The 18577-nt window shown below is 34.8% G+C and overlaps 2 protein-coding genes and 1 pseudogene across 2 annotated transcripts; 1 reads left to right on the forward strand and 2 right to left on the reverse strand.

Moving 5' to 3' along the window:
• Positions 1 to 258: 258 nt before the first annotated feature.
• LOC114632337 (taste receptor type 2 member 117-like) lies at positions 259 to 1218 on the reverse strand. Its single transcript, XM_028780873.1, has one exon. The coding sequence runs from the start codon at positions 1216 to 1218 to the stop codon at positions 259 to 261; it is 960 nt and encodes a 319-aa protein (XP_028636706.1).
• Positions 1219 to 6822: 5604 nt separating this feature from the next.
• LOC114632521 lies at positions 6823 to 8690 on the forward strand (annotated as a pseudogene).
• A 3642-nt stretch (positions 8691 to 12332) lies between these two features.
• Positions 12333 to 13292, reverse strand: LOC114632346 (taste receptor type 2 member 117-like). Its single transcript, XM_028780883.1, has one exon. It carries the CDS (start codon positions 13290 to 13292, stop codon positions 12333 to 12335), a length of 960 nt encoding a protein of 319 aa, XP_028636716.1.
• Between the last annotated feature and the right edge of the window lie 5285 nt (positions 13293 to 18577).

Here is an 18577-nt window from a genome sequence, read left to right on the forward strand (position 1 = left end):
AATATTTGATAGAAAAATAGTAAAATTTTGATGCATTTATGACTTAGGTTAAAGTCTTTTTTGATATGCATATTAAGACATAACCTTTTAAACAACTATCTAAATTAGTAATAAATTTAATCAATGATAGCTGCAAACAAAAATCAAATTTATGCAGTCAAAGTCAAAGGACACTTAAAAATGTAAAAAATGAAAAATACAAATAATATTTGTATCGGTTAATCTTTGTCTAGAATATACAACACAATCTATAGTGTTTTAGACATCTGAAGTTTCTGTATAATTTTGCCTGCATTTTAGCCACCACAATACAGAAAGACAGGCCTGTCTCAGCTTCATGTCACCCACAATCAAGACATATGAATGGAATGAAGGAAAAGCTGCATGTACAACCAGACAAAATACAATAAAATGAGGTTTCGTTACTAATTCATAGTTCCAAATTTGAATTAAGATGGACAGAATAAAAATGGAATGTAGCAGGAGAAAGGCAATCACAGTTTTCAAGGCTTTGAAGTGGGCCATGGTTCTGGCATCTCTGCATCCTTGAACATGCTGCTGCATCCTCTTGTGATGTGTCCATAGGGAGAAAATGAGAAGGAGAAAAGTTGTCAGGGACAAAACAAAGGGGACAGACAGGAAAAAAATGTGAACGCTTAACACTTGCCTGTGACATCTTGCTTGGTAATAAGAAACAAAACTGCAAGAAATGTTTCTTTGACATTCATTTATGCATATGTTAATTTCCAAGTTCATGAGTAAAATATTTAAAATCAGGAGGACCAGTGACACTAGCAATTTAACTGAAACTACTTTTTCTACTCTCCACTTTAGATAAAGAAAAAGAGAGTTAGAAAAATTGGATATCTTGAGAAAATAAAGGACACTGAGGCATGTAACAAGCCAGATGCAGAAATGGTTGACTATAATCCAAACATTATTAATGACATGTATCACTCCTGAAGTTGTACTTAAATCTAGATATGAAAAAGAGATGAATAAACTTATAAACAATGAACATAGATAAACAATTCTGAAGATTGACAAAGCAATGAGAATTTGATTAACTAATGACATTCTCTTTCTCTTAACCCAGTCCATACAGTATATCAGGGCCACGAAACCATTTCCTGTAACTCCAATAACTAATTCTATGAAGAAAATGATTGCAAGTGTTCTCTTTGAGATAATAAATATTATCTTCCAAAGATACTGCATTTTATATATTAGTTATAAAGATTTGCTCATGTATCAATTTGAAATATAATTTTTAAAAATACTGTTTAGATGATTTTTAACAATCTCTGAGTTTGATTACATAACATGATTATTCGTAACTGTCCTCCACATACAAACAAAGGAACAAACATACAGGTTTGACAGTGTCAGAGTCTGAATATCTTTCCATGAAAGTGTGTTTCCTCACACAGCTCAGGAGTGCCAGATCAGAACTTCTTTGCTCACACACAGCTCCTGTTGTATTTTCTAGACAATGATAAAGGAAAGGTTGGAAATGCACATGCATGTATGAAAGTGAAAGTACATTATTTCTATCTCTTATGTATATTTGCTACAATCTACGTATTATGTTATGATTGTGTTCTGTGCAAGACACTTTTAGAAATTCTCAAATATATAAGAAAACAACAAAATATTAACAGATATGGGACTTTCTTAGCTATAAGGATTTATAAGTACTGAAAATTTCAGAGACTTTGCCATATGATGTCCTTAATGCTCACAATCTGATCTGATTAACAATATCATGAGGATCTTTAATCTTCCAATATTAAGGAGTAAATATCATATTGCCTTTTTATCTCACATGCATCAATATGTATGTATGATGCTCACACATAAGGACATATTTTTTTGAGATTCAAATATTTTTAAATTTTTTCTATAACATATTTACATTGGTCAATATTTGTTATGCATATAGATCATGCTTAGTATTGTACAAGTTGATCAGCTCATACTTTTGGTATGCTTTACATGTTACCTGGTGTAATAGGTCTTCTCTATCCCAGAATTTAAGATGGAAAACTCTTCTTGTGCTGTGACCAGTCAAGATGAGGATTAGCTAATCCACAAAGCAAGACAACTCCTATTCCTGCCCTCTCCTTCCATTAGCAAGGAACACCATCAGACTGTATCCAACTACAATCAACTGCATCCAGTGTCTTCATTGTAAATATGGTCACCAAAGAAGATGAAGGATGTCATAGATACTGGGAAAGATGAAGAATGAGCAATTTGATACACTAATAATTCGGTATTTAAAGAGCAATTCATAGCTTAATGAACTATATTTAGAAGGTTGCAAAACATAGTGTAGATAGCAGTGAACAGCATGAAGTGATTTAGAATCTTTGATAATAGTACGTTCAGTTCTTGAAGGAAGGCTAAGCAAAGAAGGTAAACAATTTGAAGACTCAGAATTATTTATCATTTGTGTGGTAAGATCCATTCATGTAGATATCATGTTGGTAACTGGTGTGGCACATATCAAGGAAACATCTATGAATGAAACATAACTCATACCTTCAGTGTAGAGGCAGGTTGTTTCCTGTAGCTTTCCTCCTTCCAGGTAACAAAATAAGCCCAAGTATGTAAGAAACAAATAGAATCAGGACTAGGGGTGGAGCTGTGTAGAATGGGTACTGTAGCCACCTGTGGCCACTGGGTTTATCTGAAATGGGGGCTGGGAATGAAAGAAAGATGGAGGGCAAGAAGAGATGAAGACAAGACAAAGTTTTCTGATCAAGGCTCCTGTTTAATGTTCAGCTTTCAATTTAAATGGGAATCACCACCTAACCCCTTCTTGCTTCAGCTGGCGTGGGTGAGGGGCACTCATCATTAATCAAGGCAAGCTCAGCAGGCAGTCTATTATTTTAAGTTCTTGTTGCAGTCTGTACCTGCAGCCAAGGTGGTTAATACCACCTGGGTCCTATTGTTTGGTCTACTGTTGTAAACAAGGTCTTTCAGCCTGCTTAAGGCTAGGGGAAGGGCACGGGGTACTTCATGGCTTTCAGGAAAACCTCAGGTTTTGAATTTCCAGCAAAAATTACACTCATCTGCTCTTCCTAATAACTTTCAATCTGACTTGAGATCATCATAGTTCTCACTTGACCAACAACAGATCCTGAGGCGAGAGTCTTTCTAAAGAGGCAATATTCTCACATTTCATCTACAAAATAAAATTTATAGTCAGCTAATTTTTTCAAAATCCAGAATACAGTCCATTGGAAATGATACACTTTACTGTTTGACAATTATCTGTCAATATACCAGAACTGCATTTAAAATCAAGTGCCTCAGAGCAAAGCATTCTGACCTGTTCTACACCAATGTTAATATATCTGTTTTATCTATAATTAATTATAGATTATTTTAATATTTATCACCACTTAATTGACTGCCAAAAATTTAAAATAATCTCAAAAAGTATAATCAGCCGGGCAGTGGTGGCGCACGCCTTTAATCCCAGCACTTGGGAGGCAGAGGCAGGCGGATTTCTGAGTTTTAGAGTTCGAGGCTAGCCTGGTCTACAGAGTGAGTTCCAGGACAGTGAAGACTACACAGAGAAACCCTGTCTCAAAAAAAAAAAGAAAAAGAAAAAAGAAAACCAAACAACAACAACAACAAAAAAAAAACGGTATAATCAACCACAATTTTACTTATTTCTCTGTGCCAAAACACAGATGCCGATAATGATAATTTGATGTATATATTTCAATCAATATTTATTTTATTATATTAAGAGTCTCTGACAAGCTGAGTCATTTGCAGCAGGCTTAGGAAAACTGAATCATCTGGAAAGGAAAACCTCCAACTTGTTGGGCTGTGAGCCCTACAGGTAATGCAATGAGCTCCAAGTCTCCAGCTGTAAGGACCCATGATAGAGTGAGATTTTAGAGATGTATCTGTCTTTTGAGTTACTTATGTATCTATGAGTAACCCTTCATACATATTTTCATTAGTAACACAATAAAACTCATTTTGTCCCCAAGTTAAACTTTAGAACTTTGATCTGTTATTAGTATGAAATATGGGAGAGTAGATGCTTGCTCATTTCTCCAAAGAAGTATTTTCACCTCAGAGTATTTAAATCCAATCTGAAAGTGTTGGTTACTTCCACAAGTTTATAGGCAACATATTATAGAATTAATTGGTAGGTTTAAGGAAAAATGATGACACAAGGTTATACAGGTATGAAAATGGTTGGATCTGGGAAGTCTAGCAGGAGAGGGGTAAAAAATATCAAAATATATGAAAATCTCACAAACTGATAAAAGAGTTTTAAAACATGGTAACTCAGTGATAGCAGTTTACTTAGGCAAATATCAAATGATCATATTCCTCCTGAAAATTTTAATCTTGCCATTGTGATCTAAAGACTGAGTTTCAAAATTTTACTAAGTGACATGATAAACCCAAAAAGTATACATAGGTTTGCAAAACGAAATCAGCAGTAAAATGCAAGATAATATGCTTCTTCTGCATGCTTGTAAAGGAGAATATTATCATCAAGTGAAACAGTAACCTTGAAAGATGAGGAAAGTAAAACATGAAATTCATGAATAGGGGCAAATTTGTTCTTGTAAGGCCCCCTGGAGAGGGGAGACCCCCACACTCAACCCAAAAGAGATTACGTCCACCCAAAGACCATAAGACACAGATTCTTGTTGCAATTAACAAGAGGTATATTTCAAATAATCAGCACACTGAGGTGGAAACTCACAGCAAGGGCCAGAGTTTCGACCCCCAGGCTAGGGTGCAAGGGATATTTAAAGGAGAAAACTGCAAACCAAGGTGGTAAAGGGGAAAACCAAGAGGAAATAGGAAATTACAATCCTCATCATAAACAAGAGTGGGGAGTAGGAAACATCCTGTACACAGAAAGTTTCCATTATTCAACTAGTCACAGACCAGAGTGGAGAGTGAGTAACATCCTGTATACATTCTGTTCAGGATTGTGACCTTAACCTAGTCATTTACCTCATGGTCAGTCACTTCCCAGGGTGGCTTGGCCAACCTGTATTACTAGTTTTGCTATTCTTTGTTGTAATGACCTGGCTGACTAGCCCCCTGGCTAATTCTTCCTTTGGGTGGCCAGCTAGTTCCTGGAACCTAGGCCTGTGAATCTGTCAACCTTAATTTAGAGGGAAGGTTGGGGGGATTCTCTATGAATTTTTATCCTTTCATTCTCTTTTAGGAATAATAAGCCATCCTTGAAATTACTGTATGTCACAGTGCTGTCCTTTTTGTTTGAAGTTATTCAAATATTTAAGAAAAAGAATTTCAACACGTGACTAGAAACCAAATGATGAGAGAATGTCACATGAAATAGGGAATCACAGTTGCATGAGCATGACAGGCAACATCTTTCAAAGAAGACTCTGCATGAACTCTGTTTCTTTGTTCTTAGGTTCTGTTTGACAAAATCTAGGAGAATATTTTTTACATATAATGCCAAGAAGACCTGGAAGTCAACATCTGGATGATAGTTTTTCTCACTCAATGAATGTAGTAGACGATCTGGAATGAGATTGCCTCCTGCTTTCCATGTATTTGTGTAAGCCATGTCGTGCCCTTGAGTGTGAGCTTAACTTACTTCATGTCATATAAAGAGAATAGAACTATTGCATAGGGATGTCACTCCTGGCAGTGCTTGTTTTGTTGCCTGTATGCTGAAAGGTCTCAAATCATCAAATTTGTCTAAACATTAGTTTCCCTACATATGATCATTATTCTATTCAAACCCTTTACAAGGAATGGGCTGTGTTACAAGCCATAGGATTTCTGGCCAAATCCCAGTGAAAATCTGAATTTTGACAATGCCCAAGTAAATTTTAAAGTTCGTTAGCTTTCACCTTTCCCCCAAAGAAATCACAGGGAGATTTGAACTTCAGAAGTACAAAAAAAAATAGATGCAGTTGTAAGTAAATTAAGCTTTACCTCAATCTTGTTGCTTAAAGCTACCCCGTTGGGAAAGTGGCTGTTTTAAAGCCACAAATAATAAATACTTTAGAAGAGAGAGCTCATGATGTATGCTTATTAGTAAACCTCAAATAAGAGATACAAAATAACAGAAACAGACCCAGTAATTTATAGAAACTTTATGTAAATGTTTTATTTATGGCTTTGACACTGTCTGCAAGTACCTCTACATTTGTTCAACATCAGAAACATGCTTAGTAAGAAAAGAATATAGAAAACTAATCCCCTGTCATCAGTTGTCATCACAGGCTAGAGGGCATGTATATTTTTTGCTGTGGATCTTGATGACTTTGTTGTTCTGAGCATTAAAAACAAACATTGGGCACTGTTTTAAGAGAAAGCCACCTTAGTAATTCTCATGATATCAGGACAGGAGTGCACATTATCTCCATTTAGATCTCTGAATTTAGAGATCATTTTATAGGTACTGAAATTCAAGTTCTCCAACTTGGCCTTAGATTCTACCTCATTTCAATTACATTATGCAGAGACAATTATTGCAACACATTTAAACAATTGAGTTGGTTCTTATTTGTAAAACTAGTTTTAAAGTCTTTTCATTATTCAACATTAAATGTGTATTATGATACTCTGAGAGTGGGTTTTAGTTTTATAGACAGAATATAGTTAAGGAGAACAAGGGTTCATAAATCCAAATGAAAACCCAAAGAGAACAAAAAGTCATCATTTCAACTAATATTTTTGCAAAGTTAAACGTTATGGGCTTGCTCTGGAGGAACGGCTGTTAGTGTTTAGCTGTGAACAGTCACAGGTTGGAGTGCCTTCTCAGTTCGGTGAACCTCTGCTTCAGGAGGAGCCATGGCACTCAGAGTCACTGGGAACACAAAAATTAACACAGAAAATAAGACCAAGGTCAGTATGGCAGGCCCCAAGCCTGTGCCTATGGCAGTTGCTGCTGCCTCCAAACTCAGGCTGAGATAGAGAACTGCTCTTGGAGACGTTGGTAATAAAGACAGTGAACAGGCAAGAGTGCCTCTGTAAAAGGAAGCAAAAACGTTAGGTGCTGGAAAAGGTATTTTTAAAGTCCTACCAAAACCTGTGGAGAAGGTGCCTGTGTGTGAGTCAGAGGTGGAACTGCCTGAGCCTGAGCCTGAACATGTTACAAAAGAGAAGTTTTCTCTTGAACCTATTTTGGTTGGTAATCCCTCTCTAAGGCCAATGGAAACATCTGGATGTGCACCTGCAGAAGAATACCTGTGTCAGGCTTTCTCTGATGTAATTCTTGCAGTGAGTGATGTCTATGCAGATGATGGATCCGATCCAAACCTCTGCAGTGAATATGTGAAAGATATCTATGCTTATCTCAGACAACTGGAGTAAGGGCAGTCAGTTAGACCAAAATACCTACTGGGTCGTGAAGTCACTGGAAACATGAGAGCCATCCTAATTGACTGGCTAATACAGGTTCAAATGAAATTTAAGCTGCTGCAGGAGACCATGTACATGACTGTGTGGAGAGCCTTTGGGGCTGCTTGGCAGGAATCTGATATTGGCAAGGACAAGGAAATGGGCTTTAGGCAGGAATCTGACTTTGGGCCATGACAAGAAAGTAAATTAAGGCAGGACTCTATTTTTATGCTAAAACAGAGAAGTAAGTTCAGGCAGGAGTCTATTTTTAGGCTAAAATGGAGAAGTAATTTCAGTCAGGAATCCTAGTCTTAGGCTAGAACAAAGAAGTAGACCTCAGGCATGAATATGACTGTGGGCTAGGACTGGGAACTAGGCTCAGATACTTTGTCATCCCGATGAGCCCTTAGAAATAGTGATCATGAGTGATCACAGGACTCTGTATATTGCCTTGTTTGTTCCTTGACTGTTTGTTTCTATTGTATTGTTGGTTCCTCAACTTAGAACTGACCTAAATACTTGCATGTAATTAAAAGAGTTTAAAAGAAAAGTTGAATTAAACAAACGTGTCTTCAGCCTCAGAACTGGCTGGGGTCATGCTATGATTTTGTCTAATCATCTATTTTCTTTTAATCCTCACTCCTGCACTGGAGAACCTGTTGACTGACTGAGCGGGCTTGGTCATGACTGTTTCCATTATTGATCGGTTCATGCAGAATAGTTGTGTGCCCAAGAAGATGCTACAACTGGTTGGTGTAACTGCCATATTTATTGCAAGCAAATATGAGGAGATGTACCCTTCAGAAATAGGTGAGTTCACTTTTGTGACTAACAACACTTACACTAAGCATCACATCAGACAGATGGAGATGAAGATTCTGAGAGTTCTAAACTTCAATCTGGGTCGCCCTCTGCCTCTGCACTTTCTCTGTAGAGCATCTAAAATTGAAGAGGTTGATGTCGAGCAGCATACTGTGGCCAAATACCTCATGGAGCTCTTTATGCTGGACTATGACATGATGCATTTTGCTCTTTCTCAAACTCAGGCATCAGCTGAGGCTTTTTGCTTAGTACTGAAAATTCTTGACAATGGTGAATGGAAACCAACTCTGCAGCACTACCTATCCTATACAGAAGAATCCCTGCTTCCTGTTATGAAGCACCTGGCTAAGAATATAGTCATGGTGAACCTTGGCCTTACAAAGCACATGGCTATCAAGAACAAGTATGCAACATCTAAACATATTAAGATCAGCATGCTGGCACAGCAGAACTGTACATTAGTTCAGAATTTGTCTAAGGCCATGACAAAGGTATGACTCCAATTGACTACTACATCTGCAAATGCAGTTGGCACCATGTGCCACCTGTATATAGGATACCATGTTTGTTCTTCAATAAAGGTTGTGACTTTTTACTTTGCATAGTTTAACTCATTTGAATGTGGTTCCTTCTGAATTTGAGATAACAGAAGTTGTCAAAGAATTTAGGAATATTCTAAGAACTGCTTCTAGAGCCAGGCAATGGTGGCTCATGCCTTTAATCCCAGCAGTTGGGAGGCAGAGACAGATAGATTTCTGAGTTAGAGGCCAGCATGGTCTACAGAGTGAGTTCCAGGACAGCCATGGCTATACAGAGAAACCCTGTCTCGAAAAAAAAAAAAAAAAGAACTGCTTCTAGTTTAACAGCTGTCAACTAATGTATATATTTGTATCCTATATGTTTATGTACTTAATTCACTGTGTGTCCTTATCATATCATCATGCAAAGTCTTCTGCCTAGCTCTGGTTTAAACTCTATCAGCTAGTCCTTTGTTCCATTTTCTTAGATGTGGTTGCCACCTTTAACCATTGTCTCTTGAGCTGTCAACTTTCAGATCTGAAACCAAGAATTTTTGTTTCGTAAAATAGTATGTTCAACATTAAAGGTGTCTTTTAAAAGAAAAAAAAAGTTAGAAGTTATGGGAATTTTTTTCTTATAAAATAATATTAACTAAATGTGGACAGTTTTGAGGATTTCTGATTTATATCCTCTCTCTCAGCTCTCTCTCTCTCTCTCTCTCTCTCTCTCTCTCTCTCTCTCTGTCTCTCTCCCTCTCTCTTCCATCTTGTCTTTTCTATCTGTGCTCATGCTCATTTTAACAGCTTTGTTTGAGTGGTATGTTTTGGAATTACAACATGAATTACTCCTTGTATTTAGTCTGTTGAGCCTAGAGTAAGAATACGTGGGTAAATCCTGTGTCAATTGGCAGATTTATTTTCTCTTGTTGTCTCCTTTAGATTGAGGTTGCTCCATTGAGAGGGATGAGAGAAGACCAAAATACCAATGAGAATTTCTAAGGTTAGGAATGCTCCTATAATGCACAAGACACAAAGCTCTAATCCAAGGTTATTTAGGGAACAATGCCCACTGAGAAGAGGAGAATTTTTTGATTCTGAGCTGCCTGCAGGGCTTTCATCTTTCCTAAGTGCTGACTTTTGCTGGGATAGACTCCTTATAGATGCAGCTATCTGAAGACACCCATGTCCCTGTAAGAAGGTAACACTCTACCCATCCTCCCATAAGGAACTCACATAAATTGAGTGATTCAATAATTTTGATATGGGTGAAATCATTTGGTTGGTCTGCCTTTAGTGCTTTATCTGGGATGAATGTCTCCCCTGGAATACATCACCTTACATACTTCTACAAATGTTGTTTGGTAATGACAAATTAACTGTGCAAAAGCATTTTCATGGTAGGTGGATTATATTCTACTTATGTGTAACCTGTGAAGCTATCAAATTTGGAAGTGCAAAATTTTGTCCACCTTCATAATCACATCTTTATGTAAATTCAGTATTATTTGACAACTAAAACTCTTCCCTTATTTTCATAATTATTATTCTTTTATCATTTTTTATTTTGTCTACAGTACAAAATAATTAATATCAATTCATGATAAAAAACTAAATCAGGTAAAAGGAAAACACAAAATATATGTAAAAATATGTATTCTATTTAATTTGTAGTAAATTCCAGTTTGTTCTAACAGAACAATCTCCACTAGAGTTACTCCCTATAATTTCTGGATGCAATGAAAACATTCTCTACATAAGAGATCTCTAAAAGTCACAATTTGTGAAGATTTTTAACAGATTATAGAAAGCCAAGAAGATAATTTATCAGAGATTCTGATTCTGAACTCTGTCTGTAATTCCCTCATGCCATTAAGTTCGCTGGTGTCAGGAGATAGACACTTCATAACATATGTAAGTAAGAATCATATAGAATCTTATAGCTCAATAAGCTATTCTTATCAATTATATTTTAACATTCTATTTCACTTTTATATTGTCAGGAGTTTTACTTATTGTTGAACATTAATCTAAAGTTTTAAATAAGGATACAGACATTAGTTGAAGATATTATACAGAAATAATTACTGTTACATATTATTTATTGTTTAGGTTTATGCTGGGTCTTTCTATGTATCCTTAAGTGAAATGGAGGTCACTATACAGTTAAGTTGGCCCCGAATTGTAGGTTTTCATTATCTCTGCTTTTCAAGGGTTGGGATACAGGCATGTGCTGTCACACCTGACAGCTACTGAAGACTTTTCAAGACTCTTACTCTGTTTATGTGACTTATCAAAAATTTATTTTTATCTTTTATATGTTTTGTGTGGGAATAATATTATTCAATAAGTTGTAAACCTGGAAAAGAAGCCTTAAAGTTTTAGAATATTAATACAAAATCTTACAAAAGAAAACATGACAAATAGAAGTATATAACTCTCCTCGGAACTGCTTGTAAGAGATGTTAAATTTTGTCATTACAAGGTTCTGTTTCTCATTAAATTATCATCAAATGGTATAATGAATAGATATTAACTAAAATATTTTTCAATGAATGAGTGTTTATTTTGTCAGAGATGGAAACGTATATTATCAATTTGATGCTGAAATATTTAGTAATAAAATTATGACTGAACAAAGAATTCTTCATCTCCATAAAGTTCAGAAGCTTATTGAAGATTTTACTGCATAAAACACTAGGAATATCACCAAGATCTACTGCCTATGTATCATATTGTACAATTATTTGACATTTCATGAACTAATTTAATTTTATAGGTTTTTAAATTTTATTTATTTATTTATTTATTTATTTGATATGTTGTACAATAAATATTAGGAACATGTATATTTAAGAAGGCCTGCTTTTGATTGTATTTATGTCAGCAGTAAGTGATTCCCCATGATATTATGGAAAATCAATTAAATATTATTTCAAATTAATATATTAAAAATATCATAAACTTTTATTTCTTATAATTATGCCTCAAAATATAAAGATTGTACTTTGTTGCTGAAATTAACATACACTGCACGTACAAATATAAATTACATTGACTTAATAATTATGAGAGTATTTTAGAATGGTTGATAATGAAGCTAGTAAAAGACATACGTAAATCAAACACAGGAAACTCATGGCTTCAAACGTTTGTCAAAAGTAATTCCAAATTGAGATCTTTATTTAATAAACTACCTTTATTCCCACTCATTTATAATTCTATGTTATACCACACATTTCTTCTACAAAGTTTTATTCACACATTTTATTTTAAATGGTTTCAATTATGTGCTTTTGTCACAGTTTTATGGATATTAAATCACATAGAATATAATGCATAAATCAAAATCTCAGTGATTGTTGCTTTACAGAAACTTGTAAAATTTTGATATATTTATGTTTTAGTGGATAACAGTGAGGTCTTTTTTTGATATATATACTAAGAAATAACCTTGTACACAACAGCTAAATTAGTAATAGCTTTAATCAGTGATAATTACAAACGAAAGTCAAATTAATGCAGTTAAGGTAAAAAGATATTTAAAATGTAAAATATGAAAAATATAAAAGACCTTGGATTGGTTAACCTTCATCTAGAATATACAACATAATCTATAGTGTTTTAGAGATCTAAAGTTTCTTCATAGTTTGGCCTGAATTTCAGCCACCGTAATACAGAGAGACAGGCCTGTCTCAGTTTCATGTCTCCCAGAATCAAGACATATGAATGGAATGAAGGAAAAGCTATATTTACAACATGACAAAATATAATGAAAATATTTTTCTTCAGTAATTTATGGTTCCAAATTTGTATTAAGACAGACAGAATAAAAGCAGAGTATAGTAGGAAAAATACAATCACACTTTGCAAGGCTTTGAAGTGGGCCATTGTGCTGGCATCTCTGCTTCTGTGAACATGCTGTTGCATCTTCTTGTGATGTGTCCACAGGGAGAAGATAAGCAAGACAAAAGTTGATAGGGACAAAACAAAGGGGACAGAGAGGAAAATAATGTGAATATGTAACACTTGTCTATGACACTTTCGCTGGTAATGAGAACTGAAGCTGCAAGATATGTTTCTTTGATATTCATTTATACACATGTTAAATTCTAAGTTCATTAGTGTAATATTCAAAATCAAGAGGACCAGCATCACAAGCAGTATGACTAAAACTACCTTTTCAACTCGCCACTTTAGATAAAGAAAAAGAGAGTTAGAAAAATTGGATATCTTGAGAAAATAAAGGATACTGAGGCATGTAGCAAGCCAGATGCTGAAATGGTCGACTATAATCCAAACATTCTTAATGACTTGTATCATCCTTGAAGTCCTAGTTAAATCTGAATGTGAAAAGGAGATGACTAAATTTATAAAGAGAAAACAGAGATGAAATATTCTGGAGATTGCCAAAGCAGTGAGTATTTGATTAACTAATGACATTTTCTTTCTCTTAACCCAGTCCATATAGTGCACCAAGGCCAGGAAAATATTTCCTATAATTCCAATTATTAATTCCATGAATAAACTGATTGCAAGTGTGGTATGGGAGATAAAAAATATTGTCTTTAAATGATTCTGCATTTTATAATTAGTTATACAGATTTGTTCATGTATCCATTTGGAGTATAATTTATAAAATTGCTGTATAGACAATTTTTGACAATTTCTGAGTTGATTCTTATAACATCCCTTTTTTCTTAACACTTTGCCACACATTAACAAAAGAACAAACATATAAGTGTCACAGTGATGGAACCCGCATCTCTTTCCATGAAAGTGTGTTTCCTCACACAGCTCAGGAATGCCAGACCAGAACTTCTTTGCTCACACACAGCTCCTTTTGCATTTTCTAGACAATGATAAAGGAAAGGTAGGAAACTCACATGCTTGCATGAAAATGTAAACATGTTATATATATTTGCATTAATGTTTGTATTTTGTTATGACTATTTACTGGTCAAAACACTTTTAGAAATTCTCAAATATGTAAAATAAACAACAAAATATTAACAGATATCACACTTTCTTAGGAAAAGGCTTTATAAGTACTGCAAATTTCAGAGACCTTGCCATATGAGGTCCTTAACTCTCATGTTATGATGTTTCACAATGTCATGACGGTCTTTATAGTTTCAATTTTAAGTAGTCAACATAAGGTTGCCGTCTTATGTCACTTGCATGAATTCATACATACAATGCTCACATATATGTACGTATTTATTGAGATTCAAAATATTTTAAATTTTTCTATAATGTATCCATATCGATCAATATTTATTGTACATATAGATCATGCTTAGTATTGTATAAGTTGGTCTCTTCATGCTTTTGCTATGCTTTACATGTTACCTGATACATTAAGTCTTTGCTATCCATGAATTTAAGATGGAAAACTTTTGTGCTGTGACCAGTCAAGATGAAGATTAGCTAATCCACAAAGCAAGAAAACTCCTTTTCCTGCCCTGTCCCTTGATTGTTAGAAGAGCTTCTTCATTAGCAAGATACACCATCACACTATAGCCAACTCCAATCAACTGCATCCAGTGTCTTCATTGTAAATGTAAATCATTGTCACCAAAAGTGATGAAGGATGTCATATATTCTAGAAAAGATGATGAAAGAGAAGTTTGATACACTGATAATTCAGTATCTAAAGAGCAATGCAGAACTTAGTGAACTAAATTTAGGAATGGTGGCCAAATGTAGTGTAGACAGCAACAAACAACATGAAGTGATTTAGAATTTTTGATAATAGTACATTCAGTCTTGAAGGAATACTGAGCAAAGAAGGTAAACAATTTGAAGATTCAGAATCATCATTTGGATAGTAAGAACCATTCATGTAACTAGTATGTTGATAATGGGCTCCTGTGGCACATATCAAGGAAACATCTATGAATAGAACAACAAACATACCTTCAGTGTAGAGGCAGGATGTTCCTTGTGGCTTGCTTCCTTCCAGGTAGCAGTGTGAGCTCAAGTAAGAAGAGAAACAAATAGAAATAGGACAAGGGGTGGAGCTGTGTGGAATGGGTACTGACAGTGAGACTCCATGGACTTTCAGGAAAGCCTCAGGACTTGTATTTCAGGCAAGAATTACACTCACTGGCACAGAGCACTTCCAGATAACTTTAGTTCTCACTTGAAATCATTATAGTTTCCTCCTGACCAACAGCAGATCCTGGGGAGAGAGTCTACAGAAGCTGAGAACGGCACACAGTGTTATTCTAACATTTCATCTACACTATAAGATTAAAAGCCTGCTTGAATTCAAAATCCAGAATACAGTGCAATGGAAATGATATACTTTACTGTTTGTCAATTGTCTGTCACTATACCAGAGCTTTCTTTTCTTGTTTAAATTCTTTTATTGGATACTTTATTTACATTTCAGATATAATCCCCTTTCTTCATTTCCCCTCGACCCAGGAACCCACTATCCCATTCCCACCTCCTCCTTCCTCTATGAGAATATGCTCCTACTTACCCTCCCACTCCCACCTCCCCACCCACAATTTCCCCCACTTTGAGATGTCCAGTCTTCACTGGACCAAGGAGAACTGTCTTTAAATGTGAGTGCCTTAGAGTCAAATGACCTCACCTATTCCAAAGCTTGTATTAATGAATCTGTTTGATTTATAATTAATTGTATAAAATTTTAATTTTTATTTTTGACTGCTTGATCAAATGATTACAAAAAAATTCAAATATTCACAGAAAGTTTATCAACTTTGATTTTATTTATTTATCTGTCAAAATAATATGCCAGTAATAATAATTTGATGGATATATTTCAATCAATACTTATTTTATGAAATTAAAGGAGTCTCTGATAAGCTAAACGAATTCAAACATGGTTAGGACATCTGAATCACCTGGAAACGAAAACTTTCAACGTGTTGAGCTGCAGGCCCTGCAGGTTATGCAATGCACTCCAAGTCTCCAGCTCTAAGGACCCATGATAGGGTGAGATTTTAGTGATGATTCTGTCTTTTGAGTTACTTATGTTCATATGAGTAACCCTACATACATATTTCCATTATTAACACCCATAAAATTCATTAGGTCCCCAAGTTAAACTTTTGGAATTTTGATCTGTTACCAGTTCCAAATAGGGGAGAGTAGATGCTTGTTCATTACTCCAAAGAGTATTTTCACATCACAGTATTTAAATCCAATCTGAAAGTGGTTGTTTACTCCCAAGAGTTTATAGGCAACATTCAATAGAATTGTTAGGCTTAAGGAAAAATATTGACACAATGTTTTATAGATATGAAAATGGGTGGATCTGGGAGGACTTGGGGTAGAAGGGTAAAATTTATCAAAATATAGAATATGAAAATCTCAAAACTAATAAAATAATTTTAAAACATGGTAGATCAGTGATAGCAGTTTATTTAGGCACAACTCAGATGACCATAATCCTCCTGAAAATTTTAATCATTCTATTGTAATGTAAGTACTGGGATTCCAAATTTTACTAGCTGACATGATAAACCCAAAAACTATGCAAGGGTTTGCAATAAGAAATGCACCAGTAAAATAAAAGAGAATGTTCTTCTTCTGCATGCTAGTAAATGAGATTATTAGCTTCGAGTGAAACCTTAACCTTGGAAGATGAAGAAAGCAAAACATGAAGTTTATGAAGAGGGGCAAGTTTGTTCACTTTGAGGTATAATAAGTCTGAATAGAAATCACTGTATGTCACAGTGCTGTTCTTTTTTTTTGTGGTTAGTACAATAAGTAAGGAAAAGATCTTTAACACTACTAGTAACCAAACAGTGATAGAATTTCATGATAGAGAGTGGATTCCAGTTACATGAGCATGACAGGCAACATGTTTCAAACAAGACTCTGCATGTACTCTGTTTCTTTGTTTCATATAATTGATTTGACAAAACCCAGGGGGATAATGTCATATATAAAGCCATAGTAGACCTGAAAGTCAACATCAGAATGGAAGTTTTTCTCACTCAGTGAGTGTAGTAGAGGATCTGGAATGAGATTGCCTCTTGCTTTCCTTTTATTTGTGTAAGCTATGCCATGCCATTGAGTATGAGTTTGACTTAGTTCACATCTAATAAAGAGAATAGAACTATTGCATAGGGATATCACTCCTTTCAGTGCTTGCTTGTTTTACTAGCTTCCTCTAGGTGGTAAGGTCTTGCATTTATCTAAATTTCTGTTTTTCTAAGTATGATCAGTTTTCTATTGAGACCCTTTGAAGAGGGATAGACTATGTGGCAAGGCGTATGTTCTATTGCCAAAACCTAGTGAAGATCTCAAGCCTGACACTGAACAAGTGAATTTCAATGTTGGTTAGCCTCCACATTTTCCACAAAGTAATTACAGGGAGATTATAATCATATATATATATATATATATATATATATATATATATGTATATATATATATATATATTTAATTAAGCTTTACCCAAATCTTGTTACTTAAAGATACACTGTGGGAAGTGGTTTGTTTTAAAGACATAAATAATAAATACTTCAGAGGAGAGAGCTCATGATGTGTTCTTATCAATAAATATTAAATAATACAAAAATAATAGAAACAAAACAAATCTTTTTTATTTTATAAAGTTTATGCAAGTATTTTAGTAATGGCCTTGATGGTCTCTACAAGAGGCTCTGCATTTGAGCAGTGTCAGAAACACGCTTAGTAAGAAAAGAATATAGGTAAACTCATCCCTACAGGCTAGAGGGTAACCCTATATGTAAATCTTACAGTGGAGCTTAATTACTTTGTTATTTTAAGGAAGTCAAAACAAACTTTGGACAGCTGACATAAGAAAAAGCCACTTCAGTAATTCTCATGAGATCAGAACATAAGGGTAAGATATACCTATGTAGTTATGTAAAATCAGAGATCAATACCTGCTGCCTGAAATTGTCTGAATTAATCTGCTTATTTACAACCCTGGTTTATCTTTATCCTCTTGTTAAAATAAAAAGAACAACAACAACAAAAAACAAAAACTAAAATCAAAAAGCAACTGTAGAACTGCAGAGCAGTGGTGGCACAGACCTTTAACACCAGCTGTTGTATAGAGTGACTTCTAGGAAAGCCAAGGGGATACAGAGAAACCCTCAAAATAACAACAAAAACAAGAACAACGACAACAATAATATAAAAAATTACTTCTTGTACGACAAAGAAATGTTCACTCTTATGTATCCATTTTATTTACATTGCAAATCTATTCAAATCATACTAGCTTTTCACTAACAGTAATATTTTACTGTTTTTTGAATTAGGTTTTCCTCTTCTGAGAGCTCCAAAAGCTGGGAAAGAGAAACATCCTTAAATCGGTTCTGTTTCTCTATATTCTCTGTTTTAAACCAATATTGTAAGTCATAATTCTAGGGACAGATTTGAGAAAAATAAAGTTCTCCACCCTGGGCTTAGTTTTTTACCTCATTTTAGGTCCATGATGCAGGGATGATAATACAGCATATTTAAATAATTTAATTGGCAATTATTTGAAAATCTAGTTTAAAGGACTCTTCATTCTTCAAAATTCATTGTATACTCTGATAATTTGGGACTGGGTATTAGCATTATAGATAGAATATAATTAAGGAGAACAAGTGTTCATAAACACAAAGGATAAACCAAAGAGAACAAAATGTGATCATTTCAACTAATTTTTTTTGCTCTGTTAATAGTTAAGGAAATTTTTACTTTTAAAATAATACTTACTGAATGATGACAGATAGCAGGATTTCTGATTCATTCATTCGGTGTCTGTCTGTGTCTCTCTCTCTCTCTGTCTCTCTCTCTCTCTGTCTCTCTCTCTCTCTGTCTCTCTCTCTCTCTCTCTCTCTCTCTCTCTCTCTCTCTCTCTCTCT

This window comes from Grammomys surdaster, unplaced genomic scaffold (assembly GCF_004785775.1).
Source record: "Grammomys surdaster isolate TR1022 unplaced genomic scaffold, NIH_TR_1.0 373, whole genome shotgun sequence".
Classification (NCBI taxonomy): domain Eukaryota; kingdom Metazoa; phylum Chordata; class Mammalia; order Rodentia; family Muridae; genus Grammomys; species Grammomys surdaster.